This window comes from Hordeum vulgare, chromosome 6H (genome assembly GCF_904849725.1).
Source record: "Hordeum vulgare subsp. vulgare chromosome 6H, MorexV3_pseudomolecules_assembly, whole genome shotgun sequence".
NCBI lineage: Eukaryota > Viridiplantae > Streptophyta > Magnoliopsida > Poales > Poaceae > Hordeum > Hordeum vulgare.
Genome location: NC_058523.1, coordinates 442,396,212 through 442,410,947, shown reverse-complemented (window position 1 = coordinate 442,410,947; position 14,736 = coordinate 442,396,212). Strand labels below are relative to the sequence as shown.

The 14,736-nt window shown below is 45.8% G+C and overlaps 1 protein-coding gene across 1 annotated transcript; it reads left to right on the top strand.

Moving 5' to 3' along the window:
• The first annotated feature begins 109 nt into the window (after positions 1 to 109).
• LOC123403987 (2-C-methyl-D-erythritol 2,4-cyclodiphosphate synthase, chloroplastic) lies at positions 110 to 2,424 on the top strand. The gene is made up of 3 exons (XM_045097887.1): positions 110 to 595; positions 699 to 829; positions 1,971 to 2,424. The coding sequence occupies exons 1-3, from the start codon at positions 271 to 273 to the stop codon at positions 2,202 to 2,204; spliced, it is 690 nt and encodes a 229-aa protein (XP_044953822.1). The 5' UTR covers positions 110 to 270; the 3' UTR covers positions 2,205 to 2,424.
• Positions 2,425 to 14,736: the final 12,312 nt, after the last annotated feature.

Below are 14,736 nucleotides of genomic sequence, written 5' to 3'. Positions count from 1 at the left end.
TGTTCACGTCGTGCCCGTTTGGATGGCAAATGCAGCCACCGGCGACCGGTGAGACAGTGACCGCCGGCTGCAGTACTTAAACGTTAAACCTCGTCCACGGCACCATGAACCGCATCTCCGTCGCCAAGATTCCCCGCCTCCCCAGTCCCCAATGCCAAAGTAATCCCGGCGCACAAAAAACCGCTTCCTTTTCTCGCATTCCGCGGCCAAGAGAAAACCCCGAAACTCTACTCGGCCGCTGCGCTATCTCGCCCATCGGAGCGCGACGACATGGCCTCCGCCTCCTCCCTCTTCCTGGCCTCCCCCATCTCCACCGCGCCGAGGACCGGCATCCGCATCCGCATCCGCACCCGCCCCACCCCCTCCTCCGCTTGCCCCGCCCGGCCGTCCCAGCGCCTCCGGCAGCCGTCTCTGGCGGTGGCGGCCGCGCTCCAGGCGGAGCACCAGCCGGCCGTGGCCGCGGCGCCGAAGCCGCCCGCCCTCCCGTTCCGCGTGGGCCACGGCTTCGACCTCCACCGCCTCGAGCCGGGCCTCCCGCTCATCATCGGCGGCATCAGCATCCCCCACGACCGCGGCTGCGACGCCCACTCCGACGGTGCGTGCCGTTTTTACCACCGTTGCTTGCTCTTTTCCTTGCGCTTCCGTTCGTTTGCTCGTTGCGTTACCGGGCGTGTGGAATTTTTTGGCCGCGTGCGCAGGGGACGTGCTTCTGCACTGCGTGGTGGACGCGATTCTCGGCGCCCTGGGGCTGCCGGACATCGGGCAGATCTTCCCGGACACCGACCCCCGGTGGAAGGGCGCGGAGTCCTGCGTGTTCATGAGGGAAGCTGTGAGTTTCTCAACTTCACTCCGAATTTCATTCTCTCATGGCAATTTCCTCTTGCTTCTGTGGGCATTATAAGATACACTTTGTAGTTGGCTGGTGAAGTGCTTATTCAGAACAAAATTTACAGTTCGTGTGTTGCTTTTGTTCACTTTAAGGTAAAGTATGTCTATATACATCCGTATGTAGTCCCCTAGTAAAACATGTAAAAAGGCTTATATTTAGGAACGTAGGGAGTATGATTCTAGATTGTTGTCTTAGCTGGTTGGTAGAATGCTTAATCAGAACAAAACCTAGAGTTTGTGTGTTCCTGTTGCTGAATGATTCTAAATTGCTAATCATATAGCACTTGTGTTGTGTGTCGGGAAAATAGTTTTCTTTCTACTTGAGTGAGCGATAACTAAGCCTGAGGTCTAGGCTGTTAAGTGTTAAGTGACCCAACTTGTTCATATCTTCTGGGGAAACAATTTTTTCTTTCCCTTAATGTCGTTGTGGGTGGAGGAGACCTAAAATGCATCCATTTTGTGGAAATTCTCCAAAAGGATTCCTTATTGAAGACACCCCAGATCATTACCTGCTTATTTTCTGTTTGACTATTTAATTCCTGCATCAACACCATGCTAACTGCAAATTCGGTCTTGACTTTTCTCCTCTTCCAGGATAAAAAGTATTTCACGTTTTAGAACTTTTTCAAAGGCATGTACCATGTGCTTAGAATGTTGACTGCATTCTGGACTATTGGATACAATATCCCTATGCCTTAGAATTTGAGCTCATTATGTGCTGCTTTTTCTACATGATCGCATCGACCATTGAAATCATCATAGTTTCTCTCCATTTAGGCATTGAGTGGTATTTTTTGTCTTTTCACCAGATGTTATGTAGAATATATCCAGTTGGAGCATTATTGGTTCTTATACTCACGCCTGAATCTGAATTTCACGCTGATTTTTTTACATGATTCCATCCACCATTTAAATCACCCTATTGGTTCCTATATATTCGCACCTGGATTTCATTTGATACGATATCATCGAAGTATTCCAGTCCTGAAGATATGAGCTGATGAAAGTATCGTTTGGTGCTAAATTGATGCATCTAACTGAGCATGCATCTGCTTAACATTTTTTTTCTTGTTATGCATCAGGTAAAGCTAATGCATCAAGCAGGCTATGAGCTGGGGAACCTTGACGCTACACTGATCTTGCAGAAACCAAAAATTAGCCCGTTCAAGGAGACTATCCGGTCTAACTTGTGTGAACTACTCGGGGCGGATCCATCTGTTGTCAATCTCAAGGCCAAGACTCATGAGAAAGTCGACAGTCTAGGAGAAAACAGAAGTATAGCTGCTCATACCGTAGTTCTCCTGATGCGGAAATAGAGTATTAGAAGTATACCACATAATACAAGAACTGTATTGTAGCGTTACTGTGCAAGAGGTCACTGCACTATCCCTGTGATCTAGTCAATATGGAAGCTTCAGGGGAAAGTGGTAAAGCTGAGTACAATGAAGAGAAATGTGTATGCAGCTTTTGTCTCATTTTATTGCTCCAAAATTGAATTCTTGTCTTGCGGGGTGCTATATAGCAGTCATTTTGTCTTGTTATTTTCTTCCGGACCTTAAGAACCATTCACAAATTATACAGCAATATACTGGCATGAGCTTTTTACATGCGATCATTTAACAGGTCTACGAATTCTGCTCATTTTCTTAACTCCAGAAATAAGATTTGCTTCCAATTGTTGACTTCAAATGAAAGGTGACTATTCAAAACACATGGATAGACTATTCAAAACACATGGATATGCAGTCAAATGTGTGCAACGAATTTATAACGAAAAACAATGAACGTAAAACTAGTAATATATGGATACACAGTACAGTTTTCCGAATAAATTTGTACCGTTGTGACACTGGAAGTATACTACTCCCACTTACTTCAAAACCGCGGCACTTATTTTGGATCGGATGGAGTACATAGCACGGGTACATACAAGATCGTTTCGTCAGCATACAACATATGTGCTAAACATTGAACCCTGCAGAAACTGGGCATCCTATATTTCGTATTGCCCAACCATATTAGCATAAGAACTTCATATCAGCAAGATTTTCCTCTCCATTTCTACTGGCATACTGCAATGTTGGATCGTGAGGACTATTACCTTCACAATGCAGGCAATTTTGATGGCTACACCAAGATCACGAAACATAGTTTTAAAGGCAATTTAGATGACTACACCAAGATCATGAAACATAGCTTTAAGTAACATGCTAACTGCGGCGTCCTCGGTTTCCCTTTTAGAGTCAGTTATAATGTACTCCCTCCGTTCCTAAATATAAGTCTTTAAAGAGATTTCACTAAGGGTCTACATATGGAGCAAAATAAGTGAATCTACACTCTAAAACATGTCTATATACATTCGTATGTAGTCTCTTAATGAAACCTCTAGAAAGACTTATATTTAGGAACGGAGGGAGTAGTAGACAGTTTTACTGATAGTTTTATACTACACCCAGAACCCAAAATAATATATCTGGTGTAATTTCAAGTCAGTAAGTTTACAGTCTAGTAAATTACAAATGGCCACCTTCGCTAACACTGGCATAATGAAACCACGCATTTGTCATCAACTAATTTAATCTCGCCAGACTCAGTTGATGCACAATTGCACATCACCGGCTACATCTGCCATGTGCTTGTTCATACCGTGCCATACGGCATATATTTTTTCAGCATCACGATGCCTTGTATCCGCCGACACAAACTTGAAACCCTCAACCCCTCCTACATCTACAAAGCTCCAACCAGTCTCCTTTTTCAAACCAACTCTTTTCATTTCAGTCCTAATCTTTGCAGAGTCTTTCCATCTCCCAGCCGATGCGTAGATATTTGACAAGGAGACTCTCCATATATCACTGTCAGGTTCCAAGGCTAGTAGTTCTTTAGCAGCCTTTTCAGCAAGATCAACATTCCCATAAAGCCGGCAACCAGCCAGCAAAGGTCCCCAAATGGACGAGTTGGGAAGAACAGGCATATCCCTGATGAATTCTTCTGCCTCGGTAAACCTCCCTGACCTTCCAAACAAATCCACTACACAAGCATAATGATCCATGCAGGGCTCAATCCCATGGTCCCTTCTCATGCTTTCAAAGCAACTGTATCCTTCTGAAATCAAACCAGAGTGACTGCAAGCAGATATCACATTCAAAAAAGTGATAGCATTAGGAGCATGTCCTCCAACATCTGTCAGCTGGTGGAAATACTGTAGAGCCGAATGGCCATCTCCGTGTATCCCATAAGCATTGATCATCGAATTCCAGGAAACAAGGTCCTTAACATCCATCTGCCCGAAGATCTTCTCAGCAGAATCAATTCTTCCTAACTTTGCATACATGATTATTAGAGCATTAGAGATTGAGACATCATGCACAAAACCATATTTTACAATGTATCCATGGAGCATCTGCCCTTGTAGAAGTAATCCAGCATTGGAGCATGCCTGAACTACACTCAAGACCGTGACGAAATCAGGCACAAGCCCACTACCACCACTGTGAAGGGTGCTGAAAAGGTCCAAGGCTTCATTTATATAGTCACTTTTGGCAAGGCATGAGATCATGGTGTTCCATGAAACAATATCTTTAATTTTCATGCCTTTAAACACCAAATACGCCGCGTCAACTCGCTCGAATCGAGCATACATGCCCATGAGGCAGTTTTCAATGCTGATGCTTGGAAGAGCACTCATTTTAATCAAGTGTGCATGGATTTCTCTCCCATAAAGCGGGGATGCTGAAACTGTGCAACCATAAAGAAGCGCGCCCAGAACATCAGCATTAGAGCACACAGTCCCCCTCCTGAGGTACAGATCCTCGTAAAGCTGTGCAGCCTCTTCAATAAAGCCATTCTTGGCATACATCATGATGAGAGAATTCACCACCGAAACGTCGTCCTCGAGGCCCAACCGAGCAACAAGAGCATGCACCGGACTGAACAACTCTGAGTGGCCCATCAAAGAGCATGCTTGAATGACACTCAACATTGTAACATTGTTGGGAAGGACACGATCTTCCAGCATCATGACAAACACATCAAGAGCCTCTGCTAGCATCCCGTTGAGCACGCACCCTGATATAACAGCAGTCCAGGAAACAACATCCCTGCAAGCCAATCTGAGAACCAGCCTCCGCGCGCCGACCACATCCCCAACCTTGGCGTACATATTGACCAACGAGCCGACCACAAAGGGGTCAGCGAAGAGGCCATTTGTCACGAGGTAACCATGCACCATCCTCCCCAGCCTCCCATCCTTGGCGAGCCCGCAGGCCTGCAGGAGCGCGGCCACCGTGAACTCGTTGGCGTTGGCGCGGACGGCGGCGTCGTCGTCCTGGGCCAGCATGTCCACGAAGGCGCGGACGGCGTTCAGGGGCGCGCCGAGGCGGCAGTGGAGCGAGATGAGGGTGGAGTAGGTGGCGGCGTCGCGGCGCGGCGTTTCGTCGAGCAGGTGGAGCGCGTGGGAATGGAGGCCACATTGGAGGTAGGCGTGGAGGAGGGAATTGGACGCGGCGAGGGGCTGGGAAGAGTGGAGCGCGCCGGACTTGAGGAGGACGGCGTGGAGCGCGGTGGTGAGCGGCGCATCGCGCCGCCCCGCGGCCCCACGAAGGAGGCCGGCGGCGGTGGTGGTGGTGGTGCGGGTAGGAGGCGAGGGCGGGGGCGAGGACAAAGACGAGAGCGAGAGCATTGTAGCTCAGGAGTGAATGGATTAACCACTTTGAGTTGCGGTTGGAGTCAGCGTTGGAGTGAGCGGAGCGGCAATGTTTTTGAGCGGAGACGGCATTTGGATAACCGGTCTCCTTTTCTTCTTTCTTTTTCTTTTACAAATTTGCTACTCCCTCCGTTCCTAAATGCTCCCTCCGTTCCGTATTATAAGTCATTTTAGCTTTTCCCGACAAGCTTCAGAAACCAACAAAATGACATGTTTTATCCCTAATCCAGCATACACAGGCAAAGCGATTGCATCAGAAAAATTCAGATGACGCAACCGTGGAGGCAGAGAAGAGCGCGGCGAGCATCGCCGTGCTGATCGAGAATACGCGGAGGTGCGGCGGGTAGGCGCGCGCCGGTGCCGCCCCTACCTTCTTCGACACGACGGTCCCCGCGTCGGTGAGGTGTGCGATGAGCTGTGCCGCGAGGAAGGCACGCTGGATGCAGCTCGTGCGCCCCGCCCTCCCGCATGCGCGAGCAGCACGACCGACGTGTCGGCGAGCGTCAAGGACGCCCCAAGCGCGAGCCTGTGGCGGAATCCCCTCCCGCGGGACTGGCCCGGCGCCGGCTTCGCGAGCAGGGGCTCCTCCATCTCTGCCTGGTGCTGAGCGCTGCGGGGGTGGTGATGGAGGCGGGCATGGATGGAGAGGGCGAGGGCAGCGAGGAGGAAGAGGAGGTCGGCAACGCCGAGGAGCACGCGTCGGGGAAAGGAGGAGGAACCAAGGAAGGCGAGGCAAGAAAGAGAGGGGAACAGAGCAACGTGCGCGAGAGAACCCTCTCCGACCAAGGGTATTTTTGGAAATTGCAAAAAATGTTTGAACTACGAAGTTTTGTACTGGATTCTTTAAAACGACTTATAATATGAAATGGAGGGAATATAAGTCTTTTAAGAGTTCTCATTAGAAAACTACATACGATTGTATATAGACATACATTAGATTAGAGTGTAGATTCATTTATTTTGCTCCATATATAGGCCTTGAGTGAAATCTCTAAAAAGACTTATGTTTAGAAACAAAGAGAGTATTTCACACTTAGATATACAATAATTATCTCACATCTAACATTTTAACCACACCATTTAATATTAAGATTAGTATTCTATGGTCTTTCTTTTATGTTTGGTGTTGTTCAGTCATTCACCATAGGTCGTTTTTTTTTTCTCATAGTCCCCTACCCCTCATGTGTTTTGCCACAGCGTGGGCAATGGCCACAAGAGATTTTTTTTTCTTCTTATTAATTTGTTTGTTTCAAATTCTTTAACTTTTTAAATTCATGAATTTTAATATTTTACATTTTTTTTCTTAAAACCTTGAATTTTTTTCCATTAGTTGGCTGTCCACCATCACCTGAGGTTTTTTTTGTGATAGTTGTAAGTCTATCCTTAATTAACCAACGCTTCACCTTCTTTTGTTACAATTGCAATTCCGCGCTCGACTTGTAATTGGCTTTTTATATATTTTTTGTGATCTGGATTTTTTTGTCTCACTTGTAAGTTCATCCTTACTCGCAACTAAGGTTTAACCTTTTTTGTCTCGGTTGCATGTTCATCGTCTACTTGCGACTAGAGCTCGGTCTTTTTTAATTTTCAATTGCAAGTACATTCTCGACTCGCAATTAGGGTCAGATTTTTTTTGTGAGGTTCAAGTCCACCACCGACTCCAAATGGGACCCGACCTTTTTTTCCCAGGTGATAATCCAACCTCGACGTGGTGAACCTCTTTTGTCCCAGTTGCAAGTCTACCGTCGATTCACAACTGAGCCCAACCTTTTTTTATCCCAGTTGTAAATCCATCCTTGACTCGCAACTAGAGTCCGACCTTTATGTCTCAATTGCATGTCCACCCTTGACTCGTAACTAGGCCTAACTTTTTTTGTCCTAGTTGCAAGTCCACGATCGACTCGCAACTCGGGCGCGACCTTTTTTCAGCTACAGGTCTCTCCTTGACTCGCAACTAAACTCCGACCTTATTTTGTCCTTGTTGCAAGTCCACCCTTGACTCCTAACTAGAATCTGACCTTTTTATATTGGTTGCAAATCTACCCTCGACTCGCAACGAGGCCCAGCTTTTTTTTTCCTAGTTGTAAATCCACCCTCGAGTCGCAACTCCGACGCGACCTTTTTTATCCCAGTTGCAAGTCCACCCTTGACTCGGAATTGAATTCGAACCTCGTTTTGCCCCAGTTGCAAGTCCAACCTCGACTCGCAACTAGGATCGAACTTTTTTTTTCCAGCTGCAAGTCCACCCTCAACTCAGAACTGGGGCCCGACTTTCTTTTTGTCCGAATTGCAAGTCCATCATTGACTCACAATTGGGGCTTGACCTTTTTTGTCCGAATAGCAAGTTCACCCTCGACTCGCAACCGGAGTCTGGCCTTTTTCTCCCAATTGCAAGTCCAGCCTCGACTCGTAACTAGTGTCTGAATATATTTTTATGTTGTTCAGTACAAAGCTTGTCGGTGCTTGTAAATCCAGTTGCCGCAATTAAAAAAATGGCGTGCTTGTAAATTTTAATGCTAACTAGTTGGCATGTTGTTTAATAAAGCTTGTGAGTGCTTATAAAATTCACTTTCCTCAAATGTTTGTTGTGCTTTTCATTTTAATTATACCTAGTAGTCATATTGTCTCATAATGCTTGTCATGTACTCCCCCGTCCGGAAATACTTGTCTGAAGAATGAAAAGTATTTTAATAAACAAGTTGTCATGGTGTTCTCTTGTTGTTATCAGTTTAATTCCACCTAGTTGTCTTGTTGACTCATAAAAACCTAGTTGTCACAATTCTATCAGTTTAGTTCTACTCAATTGTTTCATATAAGGTTGTTAGTTGTTGTAAACCTAGTTCTCGTATTATTTTGCAGCACTTGCCATTTAAGTTTTATCAAATGACAGTTATGTCATAAAGCGTGACCATGCACAGCAGAGTACATGATTGTTGAAAATGATTAGTATTAATGGAGAAGCATGGCAACAACTGCTTCCTCTACTTCACTGCTCCCTCCTGGCAGCACCTTCATGTAGCAGTTAATTCATTTTTTTCTCTTAAGTTGATGTTCTTGTTTGGATATAGGGTTATTTACTTTTACGCCCCACTTCGTTTAGTTTTGTTTGTTTTTGCTCCAGTACCTTAGCTTTCCTCTTTTTACCCTACTTCACTCTATCCACTCTCGCAGGCGACTAAATGGGGCGTTTCCATCTAGTCAACCTCCTTTGACCTTTACGTCGCCTGACTAGTGGGGTCGGCCTGGGGCACCTCATCACGCTTACAAGTGGGGCTCGATCAGGCAAGCGGGCCTACGCGGAACGACTCATCTCCCGCTGGCCCACCGGGCAGCGACGGCGGTGATGCTGAGGTTACTTTAACATATCCACGTGGGAACAACTCGTCTCCCGTTGGCCCACCGGGCAGCGACGGCGGCGACGCTGAGGTTACTTTGACCAGTCCCAACACAGGAACGACTCGTCTCCCGCTGGCCCATAGGGCAGCGACAGCGGCGACGCTTCGGCTATTTTAACGGGTCCCATTAAATAGGAAACGCCACCACCTTCTTCCCCACTCGTCCACCCCACTCCCCGAGCCAAAAAACCCTGGTGATGGCGAAGCGCAACCTCACCGTCTGCGACGGCGACGGAGGTCCGTCGAGCCCTAATCGGCGCCGGACGGTGAATGAGGACTTCGCGCAGTACCTCTAGGAGAACAACCAGACGGTGTCATGGCCAAGCGTCGTGCTCCCGGAGTGGTGGAACCTCAGCGGTAGCCGGGTGCCTGCGCTGCAGGTTCACGTAGATGGCCTCGAGCGGCGGCGTGAGGTCAGGCAGTGGCGCAGAATCCTGTCGCTCGATCTCAAGTTGGACCCGGGGTTTGCGCTCACGAGCGACCTCTGGGATCACTGGTTCATCCCCGGCGTCGTGCCCGAGGGGCGCCGGCGGATGTACTCCGCATTTGCCGGGCTGGGGCCGCGTCCACCACCTCCACCGGAGCAAGGACAGGCGGCTCCACTGCCGCTAGAGGTGGCTGATCCACCAGCAGAGGAGCAGTCGGCTCCACTGCTGCTGGAGCTGGCGGATCCTCCGGCGCACGAGGAGGCGCCGCCCGCATCCGACAACGATGAGGAGTAGGTGATGACAACGGAGCAGACTGCAAGGCGGCGACTGGCGCAAAGGCGAAACTAGTATAGGGTTTGCCTTTTTGTTTATAAGGTATATACATGGTACCCTTATATATATATATATATATATATATATATATATATATATATATATATATATATATATATATATATATATATTTGTACGTTGTTTATTTTGTTTTTAAATCAAACTTTATCTAAATCGAAATGAAGTTAGTTGAATGCGTACGTTGTTTATATATATTTGTACGTTGAATTTTATCTGAATCGAAATGAATTTAGCATCGTACTAGTTGAAATCGAACTTTATGTGAATCGAAATGAATTTAGCCTCGTACTAGTTGGTGTACACATACCAACGAAATATTTTACGTTTTTATTTGTTTAGTGCCAAAATCACTATTTTTGAGCGTTTTAACTATATTCCATGCATTATATGAGTTTAATAGCATTTACCAAAATGCCTATTGTGGAGGAAATCAAGCTTCTTAGTAATCTGCGTAAAACTAAATTTACTCATTTTCTTCGTATCCAAAATAATGTTAGTGATTATTTGGCTAAGTTTGCTAGAACTGAGAATAGAACTCTCGTTCGGCTTAACTCTGGCTTGTGAGAGGTCATTGTTCTTTGTAATACGGATTGTGTCCGTATCACTTGGGTAATACAAATGATTTTCAAAATGTGGAAAGGAGGGTTAACGATGGAAAGGAGGGTCCGACTCAAGAAAACTGTGGTCATTACGGTATAAGACAGAGAGAGAGAGCATATGAATCCAAGAAAATTAGGCTAAAAAAAACTGAGACAATACACGTGAATTAATTAGGCTATGTTTGGATACTCTAACTTGGTTAGAGGTTAGAGTTAGATTCTTCGGTGGGTAAGTTACATCTAATAACAACACACTTAGCATATGATCCAAGCAAATAATTGATCCATCACATTAGTCACATTAAGTTACATCAAATAACCTCTAACGACTGATGATCAGCAAGTAAGAAAATCCTAGAGCAACTATACACAAATAAAATGCTGCAGCTATCAGATTAGGCTGCTTCATTAGATCAATCATCTGCCTTAAGTGTGTGTTCAAATTCTTCAGTTCCCCTTTGAGTTCCGCATCCCCCATCGTCGGAGCGACGTTGTCATAGCGCAAAATCTCCACCGCCCCCATCGTCTTCCGAGCTGACCACAAATCGAGCACCATCTTTGTTGCCCCCGTCAAATCAATTAAGCCCTCCGTTTGAAGCCTTTCAATGTATTCATCCATCCACTCAAAATGGTTGCATGGAGGCAGGTCCTGAAAATGTAAATATGAACCCTAAATCCAAAATCTAAGCAAAAAAAAATCTGGAGAAATTTGGAGAGATATAGAGAGATCTTACCTTCCCTACCTCTCGCATGTCACAAACTCGTGCTCTTTGTTCCCATTCTCCTTTTTCCGAGTAACATGATGTACCAGTGGCTTGATGTGTGGGCAATCCGGACATCGCATCAGCGGCACTTCACCATACCGTGGCCATGAGGGGTTGGAGGGTGAGGTAGAGCTCGATATCTCTCACCGGCCGACGTTTCTGCACTTCGTAGTCGTAGAAGAAGAAGAAGAAGAATGGGTGGGGGAAAGGGGAGGCAATGGTGAGCGAGCACGGGGATAAGAAGAAGAATGACTGCTCTGTTTGTTGGGGGGAAAGGGGAGGCAATGGTGAGCGAGCTTATCGACCCATATTTTATGGACCCACGTGTCAATGGGACAGCCGACCCCACTAGTCAGCGACATCGCTTGGACAGAGAATTTCCTTCGGAAGCGCTAGGGTATGATCGAATGGTTGTAGTTCGGCGCTAGGGTATGATCGAACGGCTTTCGTTCGACGCTAGGGCATGATCGAATGGCTGTAGTTCGGTGCTAGGGTATGATCTAACAGTTGTAGTTCGGTGCTAGGGTTAGTAGGGATTTGAGGCGGTCAACAAGGTTTTCTGAGATTTGACCAACATTCAAATAAGCATAACTAATTTAAAAAAATCGAAAAATACAATGCCTCCACAAATTCTCGTTTTATGTGATATAGTAACCATAATAAATAATAAACTTGGTCTATGGACATTTTCATAAAAGAACCTTCACACAAATGAGCTACCACGAACGAAGTTGTTCAGAGTTTAAGGAAGTGAGGAAGGGTTTAGGGTGTTCGAAATGTAAAAATATCAAACATTTCACCAAGCGCTTCATATTGGGGTGAATATCCATAGCTAGATGACCATGGAACATGCCCGTTTGCGCCAGAACGCGCCAGAACACGCAAGAGCATGCACATCAATTGTTTGACAGAAGTACCACTATAAATAGGGTATTGCAAATTCAATGTTCACACTCTTCTCTTGCTCCTTGTGTTAGATGATGGGGCCACGACCTTGCTCCTTGTGTTCTTTCCTGGAAAACTCATTGGTTGCACAACCTTCTTGGCTTCTTTTTTCCTTGTTGGGTTCTTGACTAGGACAGGGGTGATCTCGGGAACAGAAGTATCTGACGTAGGTGTCGCCCCTTAGTTACTTCCAGTAGCTGAAGCTACAAAATCATGTTCTCGGGGTTGAAATGGCTCTCTGTCAGGAAAAGAAGAATCATCACCAAATCTAGCACAAGCCGTTGATATAAATTCTTCTCCTTCTTGGTCATGAACAGAATCTTCTTCTTCTATTGATGTCATAAATTCATGTCTCTTCCTTTTATTACTCCTTGGTTCCCAATGTTTTTTGGTTTTACCCTTCTTACTTATCCTAGAGCTCGCATTCGAGACAGAAGTGCAACAAACATTTCAAAATGTGGAAAATAAAAAACGGGTGCACAAAACAATCAAAGACACACATACATAGGTGAAACCGCGGTGGCTGCACTTTTGCCGCTTTTAGTGCTGCCACGGTGACTGCGGCGGCGGCGGCCTGATATGTGTCGTTATCTCCAAAACCCACGAGAACTGCATTGCTGCACATCCTACCTATATGTCCCCGTTCTCCACATCTACTACACTTTCGCCTCTTAACGGTTCCACCCTCGGCAGCACCTCTAAATCTATTAACCCTTGGCCTCCCAGGTGGTGTGGTCACAACTGGAGGGCATAGCTTGAATCGTGGATCGACCTTGTCCCATTGGTCTTCTCCGAACAATGCAGGCACGTTATCCTCATATGTTTTTCGAAACTTGTCAACAGAGAAATATTCACACACATACGGATCAACTTTGCCCTACTCACCTCCGATGATGTTCAGGAAATACAGGGCGTGTATGCATGGCTTGCCAGTGACCTGCCATCGCATACAACTACATGTCATTTCTCTCAAATTCACTGGGTACGTCCAACACCCTCCTTGCTCGTTATCATATGTCACCCCAACCTCAACTTCTGACCGTCTAAGGTAACTCATATTACCCTGATAATGTCTACCTTTCAAATGCAAAGATTTGATCATAGATGGAATGATGAGATGGCCAGCATATGAAACATGCCCAATTCTGTTTCGCAATACCATCTTCTGCATTATCATCTGCCTTATCTTGTCAAATATTTCCCACACAAAAAGAGCTTTCAATCCCTTAAACTTTGTGTTGAAACTTTCAGCGAGGTTACTTGTCACATAGTCCACCTTGCATGTGTGACCAAATTTGCTTCTTGTCCACAACTTGTCATGATGTGTTTCCAAGTATGTCTGCACCGAGGGATTAGCGTACATCACCCTCAAGTGGTGGATATGCTTCTTCTGGCTGCATGTGTACGACGCTGGCCACAGGTTGTCATCAAAAACTTCCCCCGTGAATTTCTTCATGAAATTACGAGCAAGGTGTCGCATACATTCCCTATGCTCTGCTTCAGGGAACACTTGTTCTACTGCAGTCTCCAAACCCTTGCAAGCATCTGTGTGTATAGCCAATCCTTCTGGGCACCCTATGACATTGCGTAGATTCCCCAAGAACCACCTCCAAGTTTCCTCTAACTCCACCTCCACCACACCAAAAGCAACTGAAAAAAGCCAGTTGTGTGCATCAACTGCACAAGCAGCTATTAACTGTCATTTCCATCTTCCATTCAGTTCAGGTGCATCCATAGCCAAATAAGGCCTGCAACCTCTGAGAAACCCCTCGTGGCAAGCCTTGAAAGAGACAAAAGCCCTCCTGAAGCATGTTCTCTCGAGCATCTTCCCATTTCCCTTGGTAACTCACATTGCGATGATCGATCTCTATCACACTGCCTGAACTTGCCTTCTCCACCTCAGCTTTGTATGTGTATAACAACTCAAAACTCCCCTCCCACTTAGTATCGTTAATGTTCTGAAGAGCAACCATTCTAGTAGTCCATAACCTCATGTAAGGTAGTTTCTCCTCAAAGCCATAAATCTTTGATATTTTTTTACCAAGGGCAGTTGCTCCAATGGATGGATCCTTTCTTAGCATTGGCGTCATTACCTCTACGAGCCAAATTTTTTGGTTGCTAATTTTGATTTATGTGTCTCCACTTTGTCTAGGAAAGTGTGTGGATTGTTGTTGTACCTGATCTGAGATACAATGACAAGTATATGTTAGTCAATGAGATTGAGATCAAGCAAACATTTAACAAAAAAGGACCCAACAAAAGATTACCTAAATAGCCTTCTTCCCACGCAAACCACTGGCATGCAACTTCCAACTACACCTAGGATATGGGCAGTGCACCGTCAGCTTTCGTTTCTCATTCTTCTCAGTGCCATACACATTATTTCTCTGAATACAGTACATTGTAAGTGCATTCCGAAGTTCAACCATATTTTTGTATACTGCACCTGCATTAAGATTAGGATTATCTCTGTTCCATTCAATCTGTGGCATGTCTTCACCGTCGTATTCCTCTTCAATCAACATGTCACCGTTCTCCTCCTCCTCTTCAAAATCAGATCTACAAATGTAACAAGGCCCAATTTGCTCAGATGATCCACATGCTCAAGGAACATCTTCTCATCTTCATCATCGTTGCGAGGCACGACCTCATCGCGCA

What these genes read in the sequence shown, in the direction of transcription:
- LOC123403987 (XM_045097887.1), top strand. Translation starts at nt 271, where the DNA reads ATGGCCTCCGCCTCCTCCCTCTTCCTGGCCTCCCCCATCTCCACCGCG. An exon ending in CTGCGACGCCCACTCCGACG is followed by an intron (nt 596 to 698) that starts GTGCGTGCCGTT and finishes CCGCGTGCGCAG; the next exon opens with GGGACGTGCTTCTGCACTGC. An exon ending in GCGTGTTCATGAGGGAAGCT is followed by an intron (nt 830 to 1,970) that starts GTGAGTTTCTCA and finishes GTTATGCATCAG; the next exon opens with GTAAAGCTAATGCATCAAGC.